Source organism: Haemaphysalis longicornis, unplaced genomic scaffold, assembly GCF_048455015.1.
Source record: "Haemaphysalis longicornis isolate Haplotype H1 unplaced genomic scaffold, Haemaphysalis longicornis Haplotype H1 scaffold_18, whole genome shotgun sequence".
NCBI lineage: Eukaryota > Metazoa > Arthropoda > Arachnida > Ixodida > Ixodidae > Haemaphysalis > Haemaphysalis longicornis.
In genome coordinates, this window is record NW_027526282.1 from 8,556,978 (window position 1) to 8,581,306 (window position 24,329).

General features: G+C 49.3%; 1 protein-coding gene across 1 annotated transcript; it reads left to right on the plus strand.

Annotated features, from left to right (window-relative positions):
* The first annotated feature begins 292 nt into the window (after positions 1-292).
* Positions 293-24,329, plus strand: LOC144166558 (uncharacterized). Its single transcript, XM_077696056.1, has 7 exons — positions 293-385; positions 6,510-6,618; positions 10,524-10,613; positions 18,983-19,144; positions 20,078-20,313; positions 20,568-20,709; positions 24,068-24,329. The coding sequence occupies exons 2-7, from the start codon at positions 6,532-6,534 to the stop codon at positions 24,143-24,145; spliced, it is 795 nt and encodes a 264-aa protein (XP_077552182.1). The 5' UTR covers positions 293-385; positions 6,510-6,531; the 3' UTR covers positions 24,146-24,329.

Consider the following 24,329-nt stretch of genomic DNA (forward strand, 5'->3'; position numbering starts at 1 on the left):
GTCGCGATCACCGGCGTGGTCTTCTCGCCTCTACAACTGCGTTCACTGCTGGAGTGGCGAAAACAGAAAAGCTCGCGTTGCCGGGACAGAGCTGCAGCCGGTTCTAGCACGTGCAAACGTGGCCCACTTTGCGGAAAATTTGAAAACTTGCGGCAAAATGAAACTAGCAATTCATAATTACCCAGTTAAAAAAAGAACACAGCTAAGCGCAGCGAAATGAAAGACGCAACACCTCCAATCCAAGTTTTCGTCCTGCAGCGCCACCAAGATATTCAATTTCCTGCACGGCGCGTGCACGGGCGTTCCCTGTTGGTTGTGTAGGCGCCCGCCAGCTCTGCTGCTTTCAAGAAGCATCGAGCGTCACGGACTCCAGCTAGCTGTCAAGGTGAGACAACTGAATCTTAATATCGGTGATTTCTCACCGCGAGGTGTGCTTAAATGTTTGCAGAGCAAGGTGAAACCTTCTGTCTTACGCAAACGCCCCCTAGCCTCGCTTAAAATGCGGCCGATATGGCATGGGAAACGCCTTATTGAAACAGGAGGCCTGACAAGGGTCACAGTTATCGCGGTCCGCTGCGATTATTTGCGGAATAGCGCCTGGGGGGCTCCGTTCGCTCGGGATTAAAATTTTAAGCTTTTTTTAAATTCACGCCACTGCTTTTGATAGCTTTCTTGCCGTTTCTTCAGCGGTGTTTGCCCTTCCCCCTCCTCCAGTTCTCCCTTTGTCGACTCCGACCGCAACAAAGGGTGATGATTCCCAGCACGCTTGGTCATTCTTCTTCTTGGCGCGTTCGAGCTCTAGCCAATATATGTATCTCGGTCCCCGCGAACGCCTGCTGTCTGGTCGCTCGCAGCGCCGCTGCTCATAAGGCGTTTCATTTCTTTTTTCCATCTGTGAACATTCTCACCAAAGCAGCCGACCCGTATTTTTTTTTCCTTCAAGGGCAGCCAGGGGGGACTTCGCGGCAGGCGCCATCAAGCGCGCTCTTCTCTATATCAAGTAATAATGTTCACGAACCCAGAGAAGGAGAATAAACTTTATTAAGAGCATCGTAATGTGGTGTGGGGCCCTCAGTCCAGGACTTCTTTGGAGACCCCTGCCACCACGGCCCTTTCCACCAGCCTAAGCTGGGAATCGAGACCGGGCTGCACAGCTCCTTCTCCCAGTGCTCACGGGAAGGGTGAGCCATTCTTTGAATTTTGGGCTTTGCCGAACACTCCCATACCATATGGTCCAGGGTGCTCTGGGCAGCGCGAAATTGTCACAGCGAGAAGTACTGCTTTGGATGAAGCAAGTGGAGTTCGGTCCGATGAGGAAAGGTGGAGCCGCAGGAGGAGCCGGAAACAGTGTTCCTGCCCTTTGGTTAGAGATTCATGGGCGGGGGGCTATATCATTCTTCGGCAGTTATATAGTACTCCGTTATGTTTTTATATGTAACCAAAGGGCACGCAGTCTCTAAGCAGCACCCTCGTGTCGCCTGGCGGGATAGATCTCAGGCGATGTCGTGGGCGGTCGTGTGGCCCTGGAGGGTTGAGTGGGCTGGCGTCCTAACAATCTTCGCTTTTCTTTCGAGTAGCTTTAGCAGCAGGTGATCCAGAGCCGTCTTGAAAATTTTACTACGAAGGAAGTTTCGGCAAGCCTGTTGCGAGTCCGTAATAACGGTATCCAGATTTGTCTGGGAGATGGCCAGAGCAATGGCCGCTTCGCCTGGGTAGTGGTTGGAAGGGCAAGGCGATGCTAGGTGAGGTGTTTCACCATTGAAGTAACCACGGCGGTCATGGCTCCCCTTCTGGCTTAGTCGGCGGCGTCGGTGTAAACCGTGCGGTATCGGCCCTTGTGTCGTTTGTCGAGAGTGCGCGCTCTTGATTCTCTTCTCCCTGCGTGGTGAGTAAGGTATCTCATACGGGGATGGCATGCGCTTCTTGGCGCGGTGTCTATTTGCCGGCAGTCGCCTGTAGGAAAGGCACCGATTCCAAATTTTGAGGAATGCTCGCGTTCTGGGGGGTCCTCCTGCAATATACACTCCGCCTCGCGTCGCACTCCCACACTTTCAAATCGGCGGGGTTGTAACTTTTAAGTGAAGAGCACTGTAGCGGCCTGGTTTGTCGTCATAGCTCGTCCGCGGTCACGCTAACCAGCCACTGCAGTAACTCTGCGTAACGCGCCCTAACAGATTTCCGCGGAGTCACACACCCATAAAGAGGCTTCGAAAAGATGCCCACTTGTTCCTCAATTCAGGCTTCCTGCCAAAAGTAAGGAGGATACTTGAACAAGAGGTTTATATATGCAGAACCGTTCGCAACTCCTGGAACCACTGAACAAGACATACATGTCCCCATTGTTTAGCAAAGAAAACTGCGGGTACATTTGAGGCAAAATATATGCACATAACCGGCAGTCCCCCAGTTCACTTATAGTTAGGAATGATTGTTGGATTGGTTTTCAGGAAAAACAAAAATGGCCGCGGAATAAAAAAAAATCGAACCTTTCCAAATTTCGCCGAAAAGCAGAACATGCGAGATGAAAAAAAGCACAAAAAACCGACTTCGCACTCGTGATGTTCCAGGATGAAATAGAAACAAAAGGTAAAGAAAAGGATGCACGCGGCCCCAGGAGAAGGAACACGAGCACTGCGAAGGCGGGAAAATTGAATTTTATTGAACAAAGTTCCTTTCAATTCATCAAGAGAGGCGTGAGACAGAAAGGGGAGAGAGCCTGAGAGGTGGTAAAAAATAGCGGAGAACGGCGCCACAGTGGAATCACTGCTGTGCAACCGCTTTAATTCTTTACTGCGCAGCACTTTGGCGCCCGCTGCTGTGATTGGGCGCGGGCAATGTCCGTTTATCCGAGAGCGAACGAGACATCGAAGGAGTAAAGAAAACAGAGAAGGAGCGCCTCGTGAATGTGTGAGGGTAGGGCGCTCCACGGCGGCGACGCATGGTGAAAGTGTGAGGGGGCGGCAGTGAGACATACTTGGCTTTGGCACGGCCGCTCGATGTTTCTATCGAGCGGCCGTGGCTGTGGCGGCACACTGTAGCGGTGACGCCATAGCAGCGCGTGCTGTCGTGCGCTTGACGATGACGCGTTCACCTCCTGAGACGCAGTTCACGCTGCCGACGCATAGGTTTACCATCACTGCCGTCAAAACTTCCTCAGCGCACAGCATGCTGAACAACAAATGAGACAAGCGGTGGATGTGTCTCGCGTCCTGTGTGGACCATCCGAACTACGTGACGTTTGCGAGGGAGGCTCATACGCGATTTGCCATAACATTCGAGGCGTCAGCGACGCACTGCGAGATAAAAGCAGAGTAGCGCGCGCCGCCGTGCACTCGCTGATCACGCCCTTACTTCCTGAGACGCAGCAGCCATGCGTCGTGCCCGAGAAGACCAGAGTTCGGCTGCGCACAAATTTGGAATTATGGAGTATAGTAATTGATTGATTGATTGATTGATTGATTGATCGATTGATTGATTGATTGATTGATTGATTGATTGATTGATTGATTGATTGATTGATTGATTGATTGATTGATTGATTGATTGATTGATTGTAGGGTTTAACGCGCCGACGCAACGCAGACGACGAGGCGCGCCGTAGTGGAGGGCTCCCGATTAATTTCGACCACCTGGGGATCTTTAACGTGCGCCGGAATTTCGTACACACGGCCGTTTTAGATGCGAAGCAGCTTATGGTCGAGCCTGTTCCCTCCGCCGTTGTCCAGGCACCGCTGATGATGATTGTGGCAGGATGCCCCTAGGGATTGGCCAAAGAAAGAATCCATCACGAGATAGCTTCGCGTTCAACCACCGTCGTCATCAGAACCCTGACGAGGCATTCCTCCTCTCCTCTCCGACGTTCCTCTCCTCTACGGCATACCTCCTCTCCTCTCAGAAGCTCATCTCCTGTCTGGGATTGCGCAACGAATGGCAACACCTGAGACTCCGCGCGCGATAATGCGAAGCAGCTTAGAGTTAGTGACGCGACGGCAGCCGCTGCATACTCCGCGGGGGGCGCCACTGTAGCTCCGCAGTATAAATGACGCGCGCGCGTGTTCCGCTCCCCTCATTCTTCTTCCGCGACGCCGCGATTGAACTGCAAACTAATGGGAACTTCAGTCGACCCCATGGCTGCTTCGCATACTACTCAGGGTTCCCCTACGGGAATATGGGGAATTTTTTTTTTTTTTTTTTGCTTTTCACCTCCATCAGAAAAGCGGCCGCCGCGGGCGGGAATGGAACCTACGACCTCGTGCTCAGCAGCGCAACGCCTTAGCCACTGCGTCACTGCGGCGGGTGGGGGAGTATAGTAATTGTCCGCTGCTTCTGTAGCGTGAGCTACACTGGCCGACGTTGAGTAGTTCCGAGTGGCTCCTGCAGAGCCTCGCTGCGCATGCGCGAGGAGCACTGACGTCTCACGGCGCACAGCTGGCGCGCCGGAGCCACCACCGCCGCGACTGATCTGGATTGGATTAGACTTTACTGTATTGTATTGGATTGGAATAAATTGGATTGCATTGAACTGGAAATGGTTTTAGCCGCAGTAAACATGATAATCAGCTAATCGTATAGACAATCAGGAAACCTAAGAATAACCAGCTGAACCTTAGCTCACGCTATGTATATCCTGACATAGCCTTGCTAAGCCACTGCTAATTTTTTTGTCTCATCTTTAGTAATCCTTTCCGCACAGCGGTTTATTTTTCTCTGCTAGCTGTCTTGCTGTGATGACCATGTCGTATAGCGGAAAAGTCGGTCACGGATGCGAGGTGGAGCTCAAATGAGCGAACTTATTCCCGGGCATTCTTCCTCGCTGTCTACTTGGGATGCTCTAATGCGTTCTTGTTCGGCTTTGCTCAGTGTCTTCGAGTAAAACGGGGACAATTCAAAGGGCCAGAAAGACAAAATACGGGTTCGGTTCGTTAAAAGGGCTGTGTTGTTCGAATAGCAACAGCGCCAATTTCATCATCAAGCAAATAATGGAGATAAGAAAGACAACACATTCAACAGTGGCGTCTCACTTAGCCACTTTCCAAGAATGTTTTATGACGTCACAGAATGCTGTTTGTGCGGTTGGCGGTCGTTAAACTAATGTTGAATTCCAGTGGCATCTGCTGCCGAGCTTTGCCGCAAAGCGCGATGCCACATCGAACAGCAGGTGGTCCGAAACTGCCTTTGGAATTCAACATATGTCACCGCCAAAAAACACGACCGAGAGATTGTAGTGGGGCCTCTAGTCCCGTTTTATAGTAGGACTTGTATGCTAACCCACAGTTGTATGCTAACCCGCTATGCTAACACACTGTAAATGTGTTTTCATTGCTGGTCTGTAACACGTCACTCCTGCCCAGATTACGTCACTACGGCGCTAAATTAGAAAGTTGTTCAATATGCATTGCGTTTTCTTTTGGTTGAATGCACGGTTTTCACTGCTGGAATGAAGTTTAGTGAGTTACCAAAGTCTAGTTCTTTCAAATAGGACACAGTGGTATTTCATCACCATGGCCCCTGAAAGCGGGTTTGGATTAAGTTCGGAACTAAGTCTTCTGGAAGTAAATTGTTCTAGAAATTTCCGAAATTTTACAGCTCTACTTGTGGCCGCTTCTCGTAGTATCTTAGCGTTAGTGGCATGATTTTTTTTTGTTGCTTGAGGCCTCACTGAATTATTATAGGCCGTGGTCAAGCGAAAGACTAAATAGTGCAGCACTTTTGTGTCACGGTTCCTGTTGCGAGTACATGTAATTTTAAATCTCAAAATCTGTATTAAAAACAGTAGTTTCAAGTGCCCCAAATGCTCAGTGACCGAACCAGGCAGGCCCTTGTTTCTAGTTTTGGCAGCAAGCTGTCCTTGGTCGAGACTTTCATGAACGCAATGCGGTAACGCGGCCGCAGTGATGCGGAGAGGGCATAGCCAAGCAAGGGGAGAGCAAGCGCAAAGCACTCGTGAAGCAAGTTAAAAGAATGCTACACCGAGAGGCTTATATCAGCAAAGCTTTTCTAAACTACTAAATCTCGTGGCAATGTTTATACTGGCCAACACTGCTAAGCAAAAGGGAAATATTGGGAATATTTGAGGCATCACATCCAGGCACAACAGACATTTGTATTGTTCGTTTATTTAAAGATGCATGAATTCTTGATTTTTGCGATAACAAATAAAAAATATACCGCGAAAAAAGCGCTCGCGGCGTCCCGTCGTGGCAGCGTTCCAAGTCCAAAAGTAACCAAAGGTCCCAGTAGACGGCGCCAGCAGTGACAAACGGTAAGAATGAATTGGCGCGAACGGGAATCGAGCTGCTGGCTTTGAGAAGTTGTATGAAGATTAGCCATGTGATTAGGGGACGCCAGCATCAGCATTCGCGACACGCAGCCAGTGAGGCTGGGTGATTGGTTTTTTTTGGTAAAGCCGTGAGAATACATTTTATATTTCAGCTTCATGTCGCATGTTTCAAGTTCTTTTTCAAATGTTGGCCAAGAAAACACGGTCCAATGACTGGGATCATTTTCAGACAAAGTTTGGGAGCTGGCAACATGGATGACCATTCGTACGCCGAATCGCCCGGCCGGGAAGCCAGACGCAGAGATACACAGAGAAATGTCCCGAGGAGCGAACCAGAGGTGAGAGAAAGAAATGCGCCCACGTACTTCCGTACAGCCGCGTAATTCTCAGTTTTGTCCTCAAGTCCGTTTCATAGTGGCTATTTTCAGTGAGTCCTGATTGGCTGAAAGCCAACGATCACGTGGGACAGTACAAAAACAAGGCGAGCCTTCGCTTTCTGCCGCCCGCCGGCACCGCCCGCAGTTATCGCTTGAGCTCGCTGGTGTGTGCTCGGCTGCATTAAACCCACACGATCTCTGTACCCTTGTTCCTTACTCCTCTCTAAGCTGGTTTTTTAAATGCAGAGCATTTCAGTAACTCACGATGTCACCCGCGTTGACATCCGTAGTCCGCATCGCTACACTATATAAAAAAATATTACTTACCGGCGCCAGGTTTCCATCCCACGACTCTGCGGGCGGAACGCAAGGTACATGGTGCTCTACCCACTGCGCCACAAAGCCGACACAGAATGGAAGGTGACGAACGCGCCTTATATCCTTGACTCATTCAACCGTCGGCCACAGGTGCGCCCTCTCCCCCGCGTCCTGCTCGCCTTCTCTCCGCTCGCAACACCCTCTCTCGCAGCGTTCGGTTCGGGCGCACAACAGGTGGGGACGTGCGCAACATCCTCTCTTGCCGTGTTGGGTTCGCGCTGAGCAACAGTCGGTTCGCGCGCAAGAACAGGTGGGGGCGCTCGCATCGCGCTCTCTCGCCGCGGTCGGTTCGCCCTTAAACCACATATGTCGTTCCCGCGCGCTCCGGTCGCTAACATCTGTGGCGTGATCATGACGTCAACATCACGCGTTCGTGTGGTGGCGCGATTTCGGCGCTATAACACTCTCTCGCGAGGGGCATTCGATTGGATTTGATTGGATTGGCTTGGCTTGGATTGGTTTGGATTTGGATTTGATTGGATTAAAGTGGATTGTGTTGGATTGTGTTGCGTCATAGCCGCGCCACGTTGCGTCATAGCCGCGGCAGGGGGTTCACGGCACGTTTCACCATCGACTTCATCGACAATGTCTACGCTGGAAGACAACAATTACAACAACAACAACCAATACGTAATCCATACGACTTGCAGGCGTGCCCCTCGCGAGGGGGATGTTTTTTCCCGTATACGCTTTGTTGTGCCAGAGGGGATTTATGCGTACCGTTACAAGCTTAATGACAGTAAACACGGGAGCGCGTGCCACTCAGTACATGGGGAGCGCTCTGGTGAGAGGCTGCAGCGCGCTCTAGGTGCGTTTAGCGAGTTACTCCATGAAAACGCTTCATAGCGCGGCTGACTGCTGCATTAGTTACGTCACGGCATGTTGAAATATGAAGACGTGAGGATAATGCATTTTTATCCCCCATTCGGGCAAAGAAATGTACATTTTTGAATGTGTTCGCTGGGCTTTGCGCTTGGCAAAAAGCCCCTCATCTACACATGTATCTAGAATCGTTTCCAGATATCTGACTTAGCTACCGCAGCAGACAACAGCGCAATCAACTGTTGTCAGGAGGGTGGATCCCTGTACTGAGGGTGGATCCATGTACTGAGCGGCATGCACTCCCGCGTTTATTGTCACAAGCTTTCGACTGCTCACAGGACCGTCACATTTTATGGCAATTAGCTAAACAATGAATAGCATTTGCTCGTGCTGCCCGACGCGTAGCGCGGAGACGAAGGGAGCATGCCATTCGCTACGGCAGTAACGTCCTGCCGGGGATCTCAAAGCTGTCCGTCGTTCAAGCCTCTTTATTAGAGTTTTAGCACTCCGTATGATCCGTCGGTTCCGTAGTTACCGTGTTGGCCGTGACCCGACTGCGCCTGCGCGCGCGGGAAGGGCGAGGAGGCGCACCCCACCGTGACGAATGCGGGGGTCGGCCCGCGTAACTAATCCAACATACCGCGACGAATGCAAAAGTGCCCAGACGGGTCCCCGTCAACACGGTCACTACGTGCAACACGGAGCATACGGACAGCGAAAATTAAATAGCAGAGAGTTTTAGCAGTACGTATGCTCCGTTCGTTACGTTCGTTACGTTGCTACCGGGTTTACCGGGACCCGACTGCGCATGCACGCGCACGTACCGGGCTCTTTCCGTGTAGTGAGACGGAAAACGTGTTTTAGCACTCCGTAGCGTCGTACCGTTCGTTCCGTGTGACGGCTGATTAGCCGAGTTGTTTCGAAAATCCACACGCTAAAAATACGTAAATAAAGAACGCAGTTTCCCCTAAAGCATTGCAAGTCTAAAATAAATCGCGCTCGGCTGGACGCATTGTGAGGCAGGGGCTGCGGTGGCGGCGACGGCGACGGCACCAGAGCGAGCGCAGGTGACGACATGGTCGCGCCGTTCACGCCGAGGAATGGCCTTGGCCTTGCCCGATTGAAGCGCTAGACACATGTACGATTGGTACACGCGATTAGTATGCGACTGATCGTTACGACTGCCACCACGACTAGTCGTACGCGTGAATTTGAAACACATGGCCCGATGCGGGTGTGCGATGCCTCGTCGGCGCCGCTCCGCCCACCGTTTTTGCTCCATGGTCAACTACGACGATCGCTCAGCTGAACTTGTAGATTCCGCGCGTTTGTACGCAAGAAATGGATAAAGCAGGCAGCCGTGAAGCGTTTTCTGCATCGGAAACAGTCCGCGCACACGCCGGTCGCGCCTGCCAGCTCGGCACACTCAGCGGCTCGAACTAGCGCAGACCACGGTAGCAACCGCTTGTCGCTGCTCTTCCGAATCAGTCTGATCACTAAAACGAAGTTCCACTTGCGAGAAAGTAGGAGTTAGTGTGGTGAAAAATTGTGCTAGGGATTGTTCTCGGGGCTTATTTTAAAAGCGGCGATCCGATATATCTGCCGCGATGACCGGCCGTGGATGCCGCGGCGCGCGGTGCGGCGAGCGCCCGAGAGATGGCGATACCTGCGCGGAAGCATCGAAACAGGCTACGCAGATGTCTCGGTCCCCGATCGCTCACGGCAGTTGTAGCTCAAATAAAGTTTCACATGCGAGAAAGGGATGATAGTGAGGTGAAACGTTGTGTTATGGAGTGTCATTCGCAGTTGCACAGATAGCGGCGATCAAATATTCGCCAGGACGCTAAGCCTAAAGTTTCTAACACCCGAGCAAGCCGGTTGCGGGCTCCGGATACGGTAACACGGAAGCAGAGCGCCGGGAGAGACGCCGGCCGCGTACGGAACAAATGGCGCATGCGCAGTCGGGTCCCGGTGAACCCGGTAGCAACGTAACGAACGTAACGAACGGAGCATACGTACTGCTAAAACTCTCTAGCGAGAGCAGACCGTCCGTTCCGTCATGTACGTTGCTACCGGGTTGTCCGGGACCCGTCTGCGCCTGCGCGCGCGGAAGGGAGAGGGGGAAAGGCGAGAAGGCGCGGACATGGGGAAGGCAGGCCGGCGGAACTAATCCCCCTACCGCGACGAATGCCCAACTGCCCAGACGGTCCCGGTCAACCCGATAACAACGTACACGACGGAACGGACGGACTGCTAAAAGTCTCTATTGTCGTGACCGGGATTTGAGGAGAAATGCAGCGCTCGATAATTAACTGCGGAGATACGCTGGCCGCGGCAGGTAGCGGGACTTGTTGCTGCAACAGAGGCGAGGAATTTCGACATCTTGCGTGGAGCCTTTGCACAACGTTTGTGAAAGACACTTAGCCCTGCTTTACCACGGGATTCTACTGAGCCGTATGAGAGAAACCAAAGTCCATCGCAGACGTTGTGCGACGTCCCTAATTTGTATTCCAGGGTATTTCTTTTTATCGCGAGCGTAGTGTCGCGGTAGCCTCTGATGACAGCAGTGGCCGCGCTACTGTGCGTCTTTGTCGAGCTTTGCTTGAACTTGCTCGATAATGCACCGAGCTATTTGGTGCGCCGCCTGATCCGTTTCCAACATTCAGGCGCCTTCTCAAATGCCAGCTGTGAGCGAAGCCCTGAATCCTGTTCACTCTCAGGAACTACTGGTCATCCCGGCCACTCCCAACATTGAGGTAAGAAACGACTTAAGCGCTTTTGTATTAAGTAAGCCGTTTGGCTGAACCATATGGGTCTGAAGTAGCAAGCCGTGCCTCTAAGCGGACTAATGTCTTCAGTACTCGTAACGGTTTCTGTCTTTGATGATTGAAACATTTTGGTAAAGATACCACGGGGAAGAGGAAATGAGATATTCAATTTTTATGGCATTTATTTACTGCTTGATCGCCGCGAGTTGCGTCTCAACGTACGTCTTTTTAGAATTTTTACGCAGATTCTCTCGCATACATCGTAGCAAGGGTGGGTCGATTTCACTAAGGATGGGTGGAATTAAAAAAAAATGGTACAGCTTGCACTTGTGGTGCAAGGCTGGTGAAACAGCAGAGCTAAAGGCCCCCCTCCCTTCGTCTAAGTCCCCGCTGTCGCGTCTCCGTGTTCTTCATGACTGCAGACCCGGGTCGTTTTTTTTCCGGAACCTCTCTCATCTATAGGCCTCCTGCGCTGCCCAGGGGGCGCTGCGCAAGCGGCTTCCGGGCAGTACTTCCGGGTAGTACAAAGCTGCGCGGGTCCCATAGGATCCCGTGTTGACAGCAGCAAAATGAGCTCGACGCTCCCGATTATTTTGCGACGTGGTCACCAGCTCATCCCCGACGCGTCCGATCTATTTCAGCGATCAACTTGGCATTAGGGGAAAAAGCTTTGCAGCGCTAAACACGTTTATAGCGCCGACGAAAGTGCCGGGACCTTGACGGCGTCTGCTACTCGCAGGTTCACCGATCGATGGTCGTACAAAGTGAAATTTCTAGTTTAAGCTAATACTCTAGGTGACAAAGACTTCTCAAAAACAGCCGATCAAAAAAGAAGAGTGACGCAATCGGCGATGATCGCGCTTTAAAAAGCCAGCGAGTCCGGCGGACCGCAGGCTCGCCTGCTGCGGTGCGCCGCTCTTTTGCGTACCTGCACACTATGCGTGCACTTTCATTCAACAGTGCTCGTTTGCGTCGCCGTTACGAATACATGGTGCAGCGTTAGCTTGCCGTTTTGTTGCGTGTCTCAGTGACAAAATGCCGCGACCGTCAGAAGCGTGAAATCTGTTTTGCGATTCCGAAATTAGTGGCCGTAAAACTAAGTGGTCGGGCGAACTATATAAGAGGCCGCTCGCTTTCCTTGTTTGCTCTCACTTTACTTAATTACGCTCTTGCAGCATACATTCCCAGTTCGCACTTAATAGCCTAGAATGAGGGTCAGCAACGGCCGACTTCCATGCAGCCGACACGGCGGAGGGCTGGACGGCAAATCGGGTGGGAGGGGTAGGAGGGCTTTGAATGCAAAGAGAAAAAATTCAGCGAATTTCTAATAATATTTGACAATAATCTGGCGAATTGTAAAGATAGGGGGGGGGGGGGCAATTCAACTTGAGGACGCCAATTCTCTATTCTTGTCTCGCTGTCTAACTCCATTTGAAGTCAAAACTGGCGTGTCGGCGTTCAGATTCGACGACCCCTGCACTAGAAAACAACACAGTCAGTGATGATCGTATGTAAATGTTCGGGGCCCCGCGCCGTGTATGCGGCCGTGTTATGTTATGCTATGATATATGTGATGTTATAGAAGTACACATCTCTGCAGCCAGCGGGAGTGTGATTTGGTGCATGTTTTGCGTCCTTTAATGATTATTTGCGCTATTGCCCCACCTACTCGCTAGTATGTACCCTGCCGTTGGTAAATCTTGCGGCGTAAAACGTTACGCGAGAACAATTTAGTTTAAGAAAATACGAAACAAAATTTCCACTCGTTTCAAAGGCGGTGCCAGGCCATCAGTGTCAGCTGAGTCGGCTGCGCAATTCTTGCGTTCGCTTGCATGCTCCCGCTGAAGCAACCTTTTGCAGTTACCTCACGATATAGGATGAGCAGCGTTCCGTTAAGGCATAAAGTTGGGCTAGTAGCGAGTGTCCTGTGTACTTCTTCTTCGTCCGCGTCTATTTTTCGCTAGTAGAATGCAGTCAGCGTTCCGTGTTTACGCTACTCGCGAACTTTCCTTTGTCGACCGCACGCAAGAAGAAAAAACTGTAACTGTCGTCAAACAGTTAAACCACCCGACCTGGCGATACTGTCCCACGCCGCGACCACCGCGACAGCTCGCTCAAAAGAAAGCCGATAAATCGGCTTCTTTTAGCAGATATTATTTTTTTTTAGCCTCTGCAACTACTATAAGGGCTATTTCATACAGTATGAAGTCATTTAAACACGCCACAAAGCGCCACAACCAACTTTCACTTTGGCTTGTAATTGAAAACACATGGAGGGCGGCGAGGGTCGTCTGCTATTGTACTACCCAGAGGCGTCGGCCGCTAGGGGCGCTGCATGTCGCCAAAACTCCAGCGCAGGAGGCCTATCCCAAAGTGGACCGCTATTTGCACACGCTAGAAAACGAGGCTACCGGCTTCGCGAACTCGGCGTCTGCAGCGCGAGCTGTCCTGTGCTCCCATTTCAGGCGCGGGACCATGTCAACTCTTTTGTTGTTTTTTTGCCTGCTCCTAACGGGGCGCAGGGTCACACTCCAGCCTGGACGGCGCCATGCCACCGCGCCAAGCACACGCTTATACATCTCTGCTGTTAACAGCGGCTCAGAGCGGCTCAGTAGCGGCAGTGAGGCAAATATGCGAGCGATGGAGCAAACGAACTAACTAACGAACTACGGGCCCAAAGAACGAGCGAGTGAGCGAATGGACCAACGAACGAACTACGGGGCGAACGAACAAGCGAGCGAGCGAATGGACAAACGGATGAACGAACGAACGAATGAATGAACTACGGGGCAAACGACCGAGCGAGCGAGCGAATGGACAAACGAACGAGCGAACAAACTAGCGATGGAGCTAATGGACAAACGAACGAACGAGCGAGCGAGCGAATGGACAAACGAACGAACAAACGAACTACGGCATGAACGAACGAGCGATGGAGCTAATGGACAAAGGAACGAACGAACGAACAAGCGAGCGAGTGAATGGACAAACGGATGAACGAACGAACTACGGGGCGAACGAACGAACGAACGAACGAACGAACGAACGCTCACTCGATGTCCAAAGCCAAAGCTACGAATAACCCAGAGGAAACTTTTACTATAGCGGAAACCACCACTTCAGCGCGCCCATAGCGTTACCGGGTATGCTAACCGTCGCGTAACGAGGCGCTATCCGTTTGCGATTGCGGCGCGCCAACGTTAACGCCACAGCTAAAAGTCGCTTACTATAACTCTCTACTGCTGTGCGCCCGGAATGCGACCAAGGCACCCGGGTTAAATTCTGACCAAGGGACGCGTTTTTTTTTTCTAATTGGAATTTTTCTGTTCGCCTTGGACGACTTACGGCCGTGTTAAGGAGCTTCGTTGTTGAAAACAGAGTTAAACAAGGACCAAGGGAAGAATACAGAGACACAAACGCTAACATCTCAGTCCTCTTTACTACCCCAGGAATAATAAAGGGAAAAATAGAATGACGTCATACGGTGTCAGTGAAGAAAACACATAAAAAAATTGGCGCAGCTTTCACCTGTGGTGCAAGACTGGAGAAACACCAGAGCTGGCGGCCTCCTCCCGTCATCGGAGACCTTTTTTTGGATCGTCATTTACAGCAGCAGCAGTCCACGAGGTCTACCGCAGGACGAAGTCGTTCCCAATCGCCACTCGAGCCCATTCCTTGTCTCCGAATTTTTAAAGACGATAGTCTTTCTTGGGCTACTTAAACCCAGAAAGTTTGGTCTGTCTGTACGTTTCTCTGTCTGTCTGTGACTCGATTCAGCCACCCGGCCAAAGTAAAAAGGCCTGCGGAATAGGCCTTATATAGTCACAGCTATATAGGTTTTATATGGTCTTATACAGGTCTTATACAGTGACAACTAAATCTACCCGTCTAGGTCCGGTGTAATGTTCATACTTCTCGATATTTTTGAAGAACAGGGCATTACGCACATATAAGACAAGAAATGAATACAGAAGTGATATTTGCAGTGTTCCTTTAATAAAAATTATACATGCTTGATTTTTGCGAAATTAAATACTTCATCAAATCCACAAATAAAAAATTCACTCCGCCGTCGCCTGCTGTCGCCCGCGCCACTATAGCTTCTGGCGCCATTTTAAGAAATCAACCGGCAACCGTTACGAAAGTTTTCACTAGTTAGGTTCCACGTTCTGCTTGCAACGCACGTGGAGCAGAGAAACGCAGTTCTCTAAAAGTTGAAGTGGGCGCCTCGACTCACGCGCGTCTTCGCCGTACGGCAGCGTTGGCATCGAGACACCCGGTTTGGAGCAGTGGAACGCGGGAAATTTAAAATGATTCAAGCAAACCATTGGCGTATTTATTTTGGAAGGAGCGCCGCAAGAGGAACAGCATGAGAGGTGAGTGGGAAAGCGAAGGGAGGCATTTACACGGCAAAAACCGATAAAGGCTATCTTTTGACGACATTTGGAACGAAAGGAGCAGATACGCGGCCAATTTTTTTATTGTGCTCCACTATGGAGTAATTGGCCTTGCTTTTCTTCTGAACCCGTATCTCGGTGTCCACTTTGTCATCCTGGTAGTCAACCAATTGCCATTTCACGTAATAATGTGGCCAGCCCAAACTGATTTCTTTTTCTTTATACTGAGCTACAATGCGTTCCACTCTAGCTTTTTTCTCTAATCCAGGAAGCTCGTTCCCTGATCTGTAAGCTAAGTGTTACTTTTATCATATTCGTTCACTTGCCGGTTGAGCCGACCTAAGTTTGCTTTCAAACTGTTTAGTAAGGCGCCAAGTTTCCGAGCCATATGTCATCACTTCATTTACTTCTGCACTTGCCGCTGGTGTTTCTCCATGACTGGCCGGCCCGGATTGTTTCGTCCGCAGGCTTTCATATCTCTCCCAAAGTGGACCTCGTTAGGATGCGCTACAACCCGCGGAAAAGTGCAAAGCCCATACCCACGCTATGAACCCAAATTAAATGCTGCGCGCCCGTAATGCGGTGATAGCTCAATCGGATAGACGCCGGTTTTCATAGCGCGTGGGACACAGGTTCGATTGTATGTGCGGGAAGAGTTTTTTTTTTCTTTGCAAATGGCTGTACATTATTTTGTTCCCCACCGCTACTCAGCCGTACCCCTCGGGCTTTTGGAGTGGCCAGCTGGTTAGTTTGCCGGTTTCACGACGTAAAGGTGCCGGGTTCGATTCCTGGGACCTCACTAACCGCATGCGTTTCTTGAAGCTTCGGAGTTTTCTGTCTACGCCGGCCGGATTTGCGCACGCCTAAACAGCTTTCCTGTTAAAAAACGAACGAATGTCCGAAGTGAAAGCGCATCTGGTGAGCCATAATCACGCTAATCGCGTGTTTAGGCGTGATAAGGCGCTAGAACGTTTAACAGGGGAATTTCTATATCTACTAGCCTTGAGTATGCTGCCAATATGAATGCTGACAACCATAGCAGTAAACCGCGGGGCAACATAACTTTTCGCTGTACATGACATTAAAATAGGTCTTTCAAAACCTGCCCACAGCTAAAATAAAAATGAAGTGGAGTATTTCATTTTCCTTTTGGAGTTTTTTAAACGCGCAGAAACTGATGGAAATGCTCGCATAAGAACGGTAATGTCACGTTTAGGTACTACATTGCGCCGCCTTTAGATTTCGAAAAGTTAAAGGAGCCATGAAGAGAAAACACAAGTTTGGTTCATTCGAAAGATTGCCTCGTTAGAACCATAACGACACCACTTATAACGCAAACTTCGCTCAAATAAGCCACATAGTTAGGAAAAAAGGAAATGACCATGCGACCCACCAGCTCATTTTCCGCAACAGAACCTATGATGTCACTTGGGAATGCTCTGCGATTGGCGGAGGCCGACAAAAACAAACGCATGTTAGGCAGGGCTTACAGTTTGCATAGCGAGCTAAATGCCCGTGAAACATACTGCACATTCTTTTTATGACAAAGAACGGTGGAGTAAACGGTTGAAGTTCCGAACGAACACGCAAGCGTGTGCGCCAATGCGTACGAAACTACCGCCTGGCCGAGCTCGACATCTCGCCGTCGCTCAGACGAATTTTCGGGTTCGAGGCGCTCTGACCTTGGGGGAATAAATGCCGTAAACACCGCGCATTGACGCTCGTATCTTTCTGGTCGAAGCAGAGAGCTCGCGCGAACGGCTTTCCATACACGACACCGGCCAACTGGCATAAGCGATACTGCTACTAAGTTGAACTATTATTAACCGTAATAAAAATACGGCACATACGTACCAGTCTGTATTCGTCCGTCGCGACGGGGCTGACGAGGCAGCGGTGCCGACGGCAGGGCGTTCGTCTGTTGTGGCTATCGCGGAATGGTCGCTTTCCCGTCCACCGCGTATCCCACAACTCTTGCCGCTCGTGCACTTAGAAGCATTGAGCGTTCAAGTGGTGTGAGGTTGTTAAATGCAAGCCCGAGCTCATCGGCGAGAGTTTTGTTCTCCGGATCAGGCGATTACATGACTACGGGTTGCGGGTGCACTAGGTTTTACTAGTATTTTTAAAATGGCCGCCGTCTCGGTCGACTCCCGCGTGTGGGTGCTATATGGAGTCGACATACTAAGTATCTGTTTCATGGACCGGCTTGTATGACGCCATTGTTCACGTGACGAAATCTGCAATTTTAGCGGGAGATTTAAAATTTTGGCTTAAATTGCCTTATTTCTCAGTGAATAAATCATCATTTGCTTCCGGGAAAGCGCTTGGGGTACTATGAAACACCTAATCTTTCGAATAAAACAAACTTTTGTTTTCTCTTCATGGCTCCTTTAAGTGGCTAATTGAAATTTGCTCTGGCAATTTATTTTAAAATTCGTTGTCGTTACCGCACTCTACAAAGCGATGTCTTTCCTATGTTCTACAGGAAGGGTACTTCACAAAAAGCGGTGGACCGTCCCTTTAAGGTGGATAGCGCTGCAAAGCGTCTCCAGCGGCAAGTTATCTAGGCAAAAAGAGTGGTCTCAGGCATTTAAAATGACATTTGTGTTTCGCAACCACAACTCATGAGAAGGGCTTAAAGGAGCCATGAAGACAAAATACAAGTTGGGTTTATTAGAAGGACTGCTTAGTCCCGATAACAATGATACCAATAGCATCGCAATCTTCGAAAAAATAACGAAGATATTAAAGAAAACGTGTGAAGCAGTCGCGACCCCCTAGTCAATTTCCCGCAACTTTTCTATGACGTCACGGAACCTTGTTTGTGCGATTGGCGGCCGCCTAACTGACCTGTCGCGGCGACTCATGACTGGACGTCTGTAATGAGCCTCTAGTTCCATTTGACCGCATCACTTGAATGCTAACGTGCAGTTAACTTACTGAAAATTATGTTTTATTGTTGGCCAGTATGACGTCATTCTTGCTCATAACACGTCACTGTGGCGCAAAATTTGAAATTTTTTAAATACTTCTTGCTTTTTTTTCGTTAAAAAACATATTTTGGGGCTGTAATGGAGCTGAGTGAGATACTGAATCCTAGTTCTTTCAAATTAAACGAAGTTGTATTTTCTCTTCATGGCTCCTTTAAATGTACTAGGATTTTTTTAATATATTTGTTGTGCCAACCGCCTGGACTCAACGTACCGCGTCCGCAGAAAAACAGCTGTTCACATCTTTCTGAGCACAATCTTCAAGCCCTTAAATAAGGCAAACGCGGATTTCATGTTATACCACAGGTTCAATGGGAATGATGGTATACCTGTGGCGAAAATTCATACAACAAATTCGGTTTCCGGCCCACAACAGGCATGAAATATTGCATATAGCCAAATTTTTCGTGACACCTGACCAGGATGGCAAACAGGGACCTTGACAATTAACGAATCTCGGAATGACCAATGCTTCAACAGCTGAAAATATGATCAGACGATTGCTCTAACTTAATGCCGTTGGCCTGACTTGACAGTGACGCTTGAAAATGTATATTTAGTTATCTATGTTATGCATTCGCCAAACTAGATATTTCAAGCCTCTGAAATGTCCTGTTGGTTCGCAGAGAGCAATCAAAGGATGCTGCCACGGCGGCTCGCTCTAAGATAGACGCACACACCGACGGCGGCGAAATTACCAAAATCGACTGCCTAGAGGTGTTCGCCTAGAAATATCCTGCAAGCTGACTATTACCATTGTAACCTCATCTGAGTTCACGGGACTGATGTGGGCGCTAGCCCCAAACTTCCATAAAACGAATGTTAAAAAAATGCTCTCGACACAGAAGCATCACTACAGCACGACAGGCGAAATATTTCCCCGTCGCACCTAGGCTGTTGTACGTGAACTCGGTTGCGGTTTTCCCCGCTTATTCGAAAGCAGGTGTTAAGTGCAAGCTTGTGTGCGCAGCCGCCGCTGGCCGTTGCCTTCAACCCTGTGTGCACCACGCTGTTGGCAGTTCCTGCAACTCTCTACGTGGCGGCGCCGCCTCCTCTCCAGCAGCACAACACGTACGTGATGCTACAGCCAGGCGCAGGCACCTCAACACCATACTTGTCTGCCCCCTCAAAAGTGAGTACAGAGCAATAAGTCTGGCATCGCCATTTCACTATAACGCGATGCCTTGTAGAGAGGTCCTATCTCTTTCGTAACATTCCTCTTGTAATAAGCGAGATGGCCATGACTGGTCTCCCCTCTTGTGGCACTATTTCTAATTCTGAAAGTGGATGCAGGCAGAAAATAATGAATAGCGGCTTTCTTTTTAAGTGCGGAGCACGTTACTGGCCCGGCTTGTCGTCGTAGCTCGTCCGGAGTCGCGGTAACTAGCCACCGTGTTCACGCGGCGTCCCACACCCAAACAGAGGCTTAGACAAGATCACCGCTTACCCTGGCTGGGATCGAACCTCGGTACCTCACGTTACGAAGCCTTACGAAGCCAATGTCAATCACATTGCGCCACAGGGGCACACGTTACTCGTACGAAAAGCGTTGGGAGGATCTTGCGCCATTGCCACTGAAGTTGACGTTGCTAGGCCGCAAATATTACACAAAGATATAAAACAAGAAATCTTGAATTAACGAATTAATTACCCCAAAATTATGCAAACCTAATCCAGTCTCTTTATAGGCCCTTTGAGGGGCTGCGGGGCCCTCTCTCGACCGTTCACACTATCAACGCTAGGCTGACACTGAAATAGTCAAGACAGTGCACCATAACCTTTCTGGCGAATCACTGCTCCGCACTTGACAGGTTTTACGTTGAGTGTAACTGCATTCATTTTTTTGCTTTGCTCACCTCTGGCGTTGCTCGTTTAAACAACCCGGAATGCAATCGCTGCTTCTCTGGGTACACGTTCGGTTAGCGGGCGCGAAGAGATTTGTCAAAAGGTCATCAGCCGCATGCCGCAATAGCACGGTATGGAGAATGTGGCGAAGCGGTTTATACGCACAGGGCACAGGGGACAGTCCTATTCCTTGAACTCACGGCGCATGCGCTGTGTGCAGGCGCCCCAATGTTCGGGCACCGAGGCTGTTGCTACTGGTGGCCGTGTTCCTACAAACAGCAACGCTTTAGGCCCAAGGCAAACACAAGGCTCCGGTCACGTGGTAGAACCCGAAGCCGGGCATGCGGGCTCCGCTGCTGGCGGCCCGTCCATTGACCCCCGCAGTGGAGGGAACGCGCGGGCCAACCGTAGGCGCCAGGCGCGAGAGCGTCACAAGCAACAGGACCGCGATAGGAGGTAGGGTGTCACCGCCACGTTGCGTCAGTGAAGTCGTTTTGCTCATTTTTGATTACAGCAATTTTGTGCCTTTTATGACAGTGCGTAACTCTCTTTCGGAAAAGTATCCAGGGAAGCGATCGTCGCTGCTGAACTTTCATCTGGGTGACCCCGTCTCCTCTATTGTTCCTAAAAACACAGCCCACTGGTTTAAAATGGCGTATTGTTCAGCCGTCAGCTGTGCTCACTAATCCGAGAGGGGGGTTGCTGTGCAGGGATCGCTTGTCGGATGCCTTCTCGGGTCTGCGAACGGTCGTTCCGGGCTTGAATAGCAATGCCAACAACGCGACGGTGACCGAGCGAGCGGTGGAGTACACGCGGCACATGAGGCTGGCCCTGGTGGCAAAGTACGGTAAGGTGGGTACTTCCGCTCCTCATCACGGGAACAGGGGAGGGGAACGTTGAATTTAACGTGACAGCTTCCTCTTGTTCTCCAGTGTCAATGGTTAATATAAAAAAGACTGCATAGGCACCTTTTATGTCCGCTTGGTATCATAAAGCCCAAATACTGCAGAGGATTCGTCTTCAAAGACAGTACAGGCACGCAGTAGCTTGCAGCTGCATTTGTTAACAGGGTCACCCGCAGACACCGCCTTTCTCCATGTCTAGGCATTGGCTTCAAGGTTGCGGCGGGGAAAGTAGCGTTGAATGGACGCTGACATTAGGGTATACATATGTGAGGTAAAAAGTAAGAAATGGGCAAGGGTATTGGGTTGATGCCAGATTTAGAATATGTATGAGGACAAATGCGCCGAAGACACACCTGGGTGATGAGGCACGCCGTATAGAGCGCTGAAGATTAATTATGACCACCCGGGGATCTTTAATCTTGCCGAAATCTTGCAGCATCTAACCACCACAGTCACTCGGCGTCCCGGACCCAAGAAGAGGCTTCCAAAAGATCACCGCCTCCCCTGGTCGGGATCAAACCAGGCCGTCTCGCGTTACGAAGCCGATGTCAATCACATTCCCCACAGAGGCACACGTCAATGCTATGCAAAGATTTGGGAGTCATGTTGCGTCCTTTCCGCTGAGGCTGACGTTACTTGGCCGAAAACAAGTCCACAAAGATATAAAAGAAGGAACAAATCTTGAATTAACGCAATAATCACCCTAAACTATTGGAACCCTAATCCAGTGCAGATAGGCCTCCTCAGGAGATGCGGCGCTCTCTAGTGACTACTTTTGGTGTCAACGCCAGGCTGATACTGAAACCATTCAAGAGGGGTCACCACACCCTCTTTCGCGATTTACTGCTCTGGACAGCTGTCACGTTTAGTGGAACTGCTTGAATTTTTAATGCAAGCGCCCAGTCAACTATACTCCGTCTAAATATCACAAAAGAGGCAGAACTGTCCCATACCTCGAGTATGGCACGCCAAGTATTTGAAATGTCGTCTGCAACAATGTGTATAACAATCAATATGAATACGGCATGCAGGTTTGCATCCCGCCCCCGTGTTGAGAGTGTTTTGTTGCTGCGCCTACCGCGGCTTTCTATAAACATAAAGCGCATTATACCTTCAATGAAACATTTTATGCTCTTGAAAGACTGCAAAAGCGAGTGCGCACCAATTGCTTTCTGGGTCAGACGACAGCCATAGAGATTGGCATTTTAATTAAACCGATTGGTTTTTACGCCGAAACCGCCGTGGGGGAAGAGACAGCGCTTTTTAGAAGGCCATATGAATTAGTAAGTGATAATATGGCCGTTTTTTTCTGATTACGGTCCAGGTTACCAGATGTTCATAGCGACAAGACATCCATTAGCATTTCCGGGCGCTGGGTATCATTTGCGACAGAGTGAAATTTTTCCCGTTTTAGGAGACGACAGGGCATCATGAAGGGGTTAACAGTTAAGAGGGCTAAATTGATACCTGAAGTCACGTTTGTGCAGTGCTCGTACATACAACTTTAGGTACGTTTTATTTATTTATTTATTTGCTTATTTATTTATTTATTTTACCGTCGGGGTATATAATTGTAGAGGGGGAGAGCCTCACATAAAAGAGGCAGAAAGATGTCAAAAGCACGCCACACGTGTTCAACATTTGTACACACAAAAATATTCAATAAAGTTGAAAACACATGGTAAAGCAAATGTACGCAATGCAGCCGTAAAGGCATTCATACTCGCAGAAAAAAAAAGCGAATGGTAAATGCGCTTGTCATTGCCGTTGAAGAACAACATTTACATACACAGAAATGACGTATCAATACAAGCATACAATACACTAAAAAAGAAAGACTAAACACAACAAAACACACTACTTAGTAAAAAGCACAAGAAAAAACAAAAACAAAAAAATACACAACAAATATGGATTTGACAATGCTTCCTGGAAATGGTCAGGGTTAGTAATGCAAGCTAATGCAGCATGCAGGTGGTTCCACTCACGACACGTTTCTGGCAAAACAGAATCATTGGGGGATTCTAGGAATCCACTGCTGATTAAAAGCCGGCTGCAAACACGCAACGTTGCGCTCGACTAAATGACGACTCAGTGAGAATAAAACCGCGTGAATACAAGCAGCAGTAGCGTAATGGGTTGTTCTATTGTAAGATGTGATGTGTATACTGCCGACGTGGTCATTCAGCTTGGCCTTGGCTTATGTGGTGCCTTACTCATAAGAATTACTTATCAGAGTTTACTTAGCAGTGGCAGCCAGGCATGATGGGTAACATACTCATTAGCCACTTTTTTTATAATGATGACTGCAAAGTTGTCTATTATGATTATTTTTAATAATGATATCATTGTTAATAGTGAAATAAAAATGAAGTATGCCCTCTGAATACCTTAATGCCCCCCATATTAATTAGTAAATGACAGTACGTCCGTTTTTTTCTAATCACGGTCCAGGTTACCCGATGTTCATAGGGACAAGACATCCATAAACATTTCCGGGCACTGGGTATCATTTTCGACATAGTGAAAATTTTCCCATTTTAGGACACGACAGAGCATCGTGAAGGGGTTAGCAGCGCACGAAGACGACGACACAGACGGAAGAGAAGACAGGACAAAGGGCTGACTGTCTTCTCATGTCTTCTCTTCCTTGTGTGTCGTCGTCTTCGTGCGCTGTTAACCCCTTCATGATGCCCCACTGACTAGCCCACCAAGCCATACTCGTGAACCATAGAGCAGTCAGAAGAGGTCAGAGGCAGGAACGTTGTGGTCTTACCTGTGGCATTTTCTATCAATAATTTACTTTCATGTAATTCTACACAAGAAAGAAATCAACCCTCCATCTACCGTTGCGCAATGCAGTTTGTGAGCATTGCTACTGTCGCTTCTTCAAAAGCGCGCCGCGCAAACAAATTTAGATCTGGCAACCTTCCGTGGGAGGTGTGGCCCAGTACAATCAGCCAGTAGGGAAAGCTGATTCAGCAGTGCATCATGTTCTTCCATGGCATCTGGGTTACTTTTAAGAGGCAGAACAGCCTTTGGAACCACTGTCTTATACTTAATGTTGCCGACGGTTGTTAATACCAAGGAGCGTCTATAGCATCGCAGAAAATACTTGAAACGAACCACAGCTGCAGTGTCTGAAACGTGGATAGTTTGTGTGACAGAGAACGCCTTCTGAAGCGGAGAGTGAATGGCCTTACGCAAGTTTACTGACGAATGGACGTATTGGTGTATGTGATTTTTTGGCTCTGTTGGTTTTATTCAATGATTTTATGTGTGTGTGTTTTTTTTTTGCCCTTCAGGAAAGAGCGAACGAAATCTGTAAGGAGTTCGCCCACAAGTTTCATCTTTATGGACCAATTCAAGAGTTCTCCGATTGATCCTGGCGGATGACCTGATGTCTGCACAGAATGACTGCTGACAGACTTGTTTTCTGCCCCTACTCTTACTGGCATGTAGACGGCTGTGTTGGTTTTGCTGAGATTTTTTGTGTTCTTATTTGTTACTTCTAGTCGTTGCCTCTGGCGTCGAAATACACTAGTGAAAGCACAACAATAAAAACAC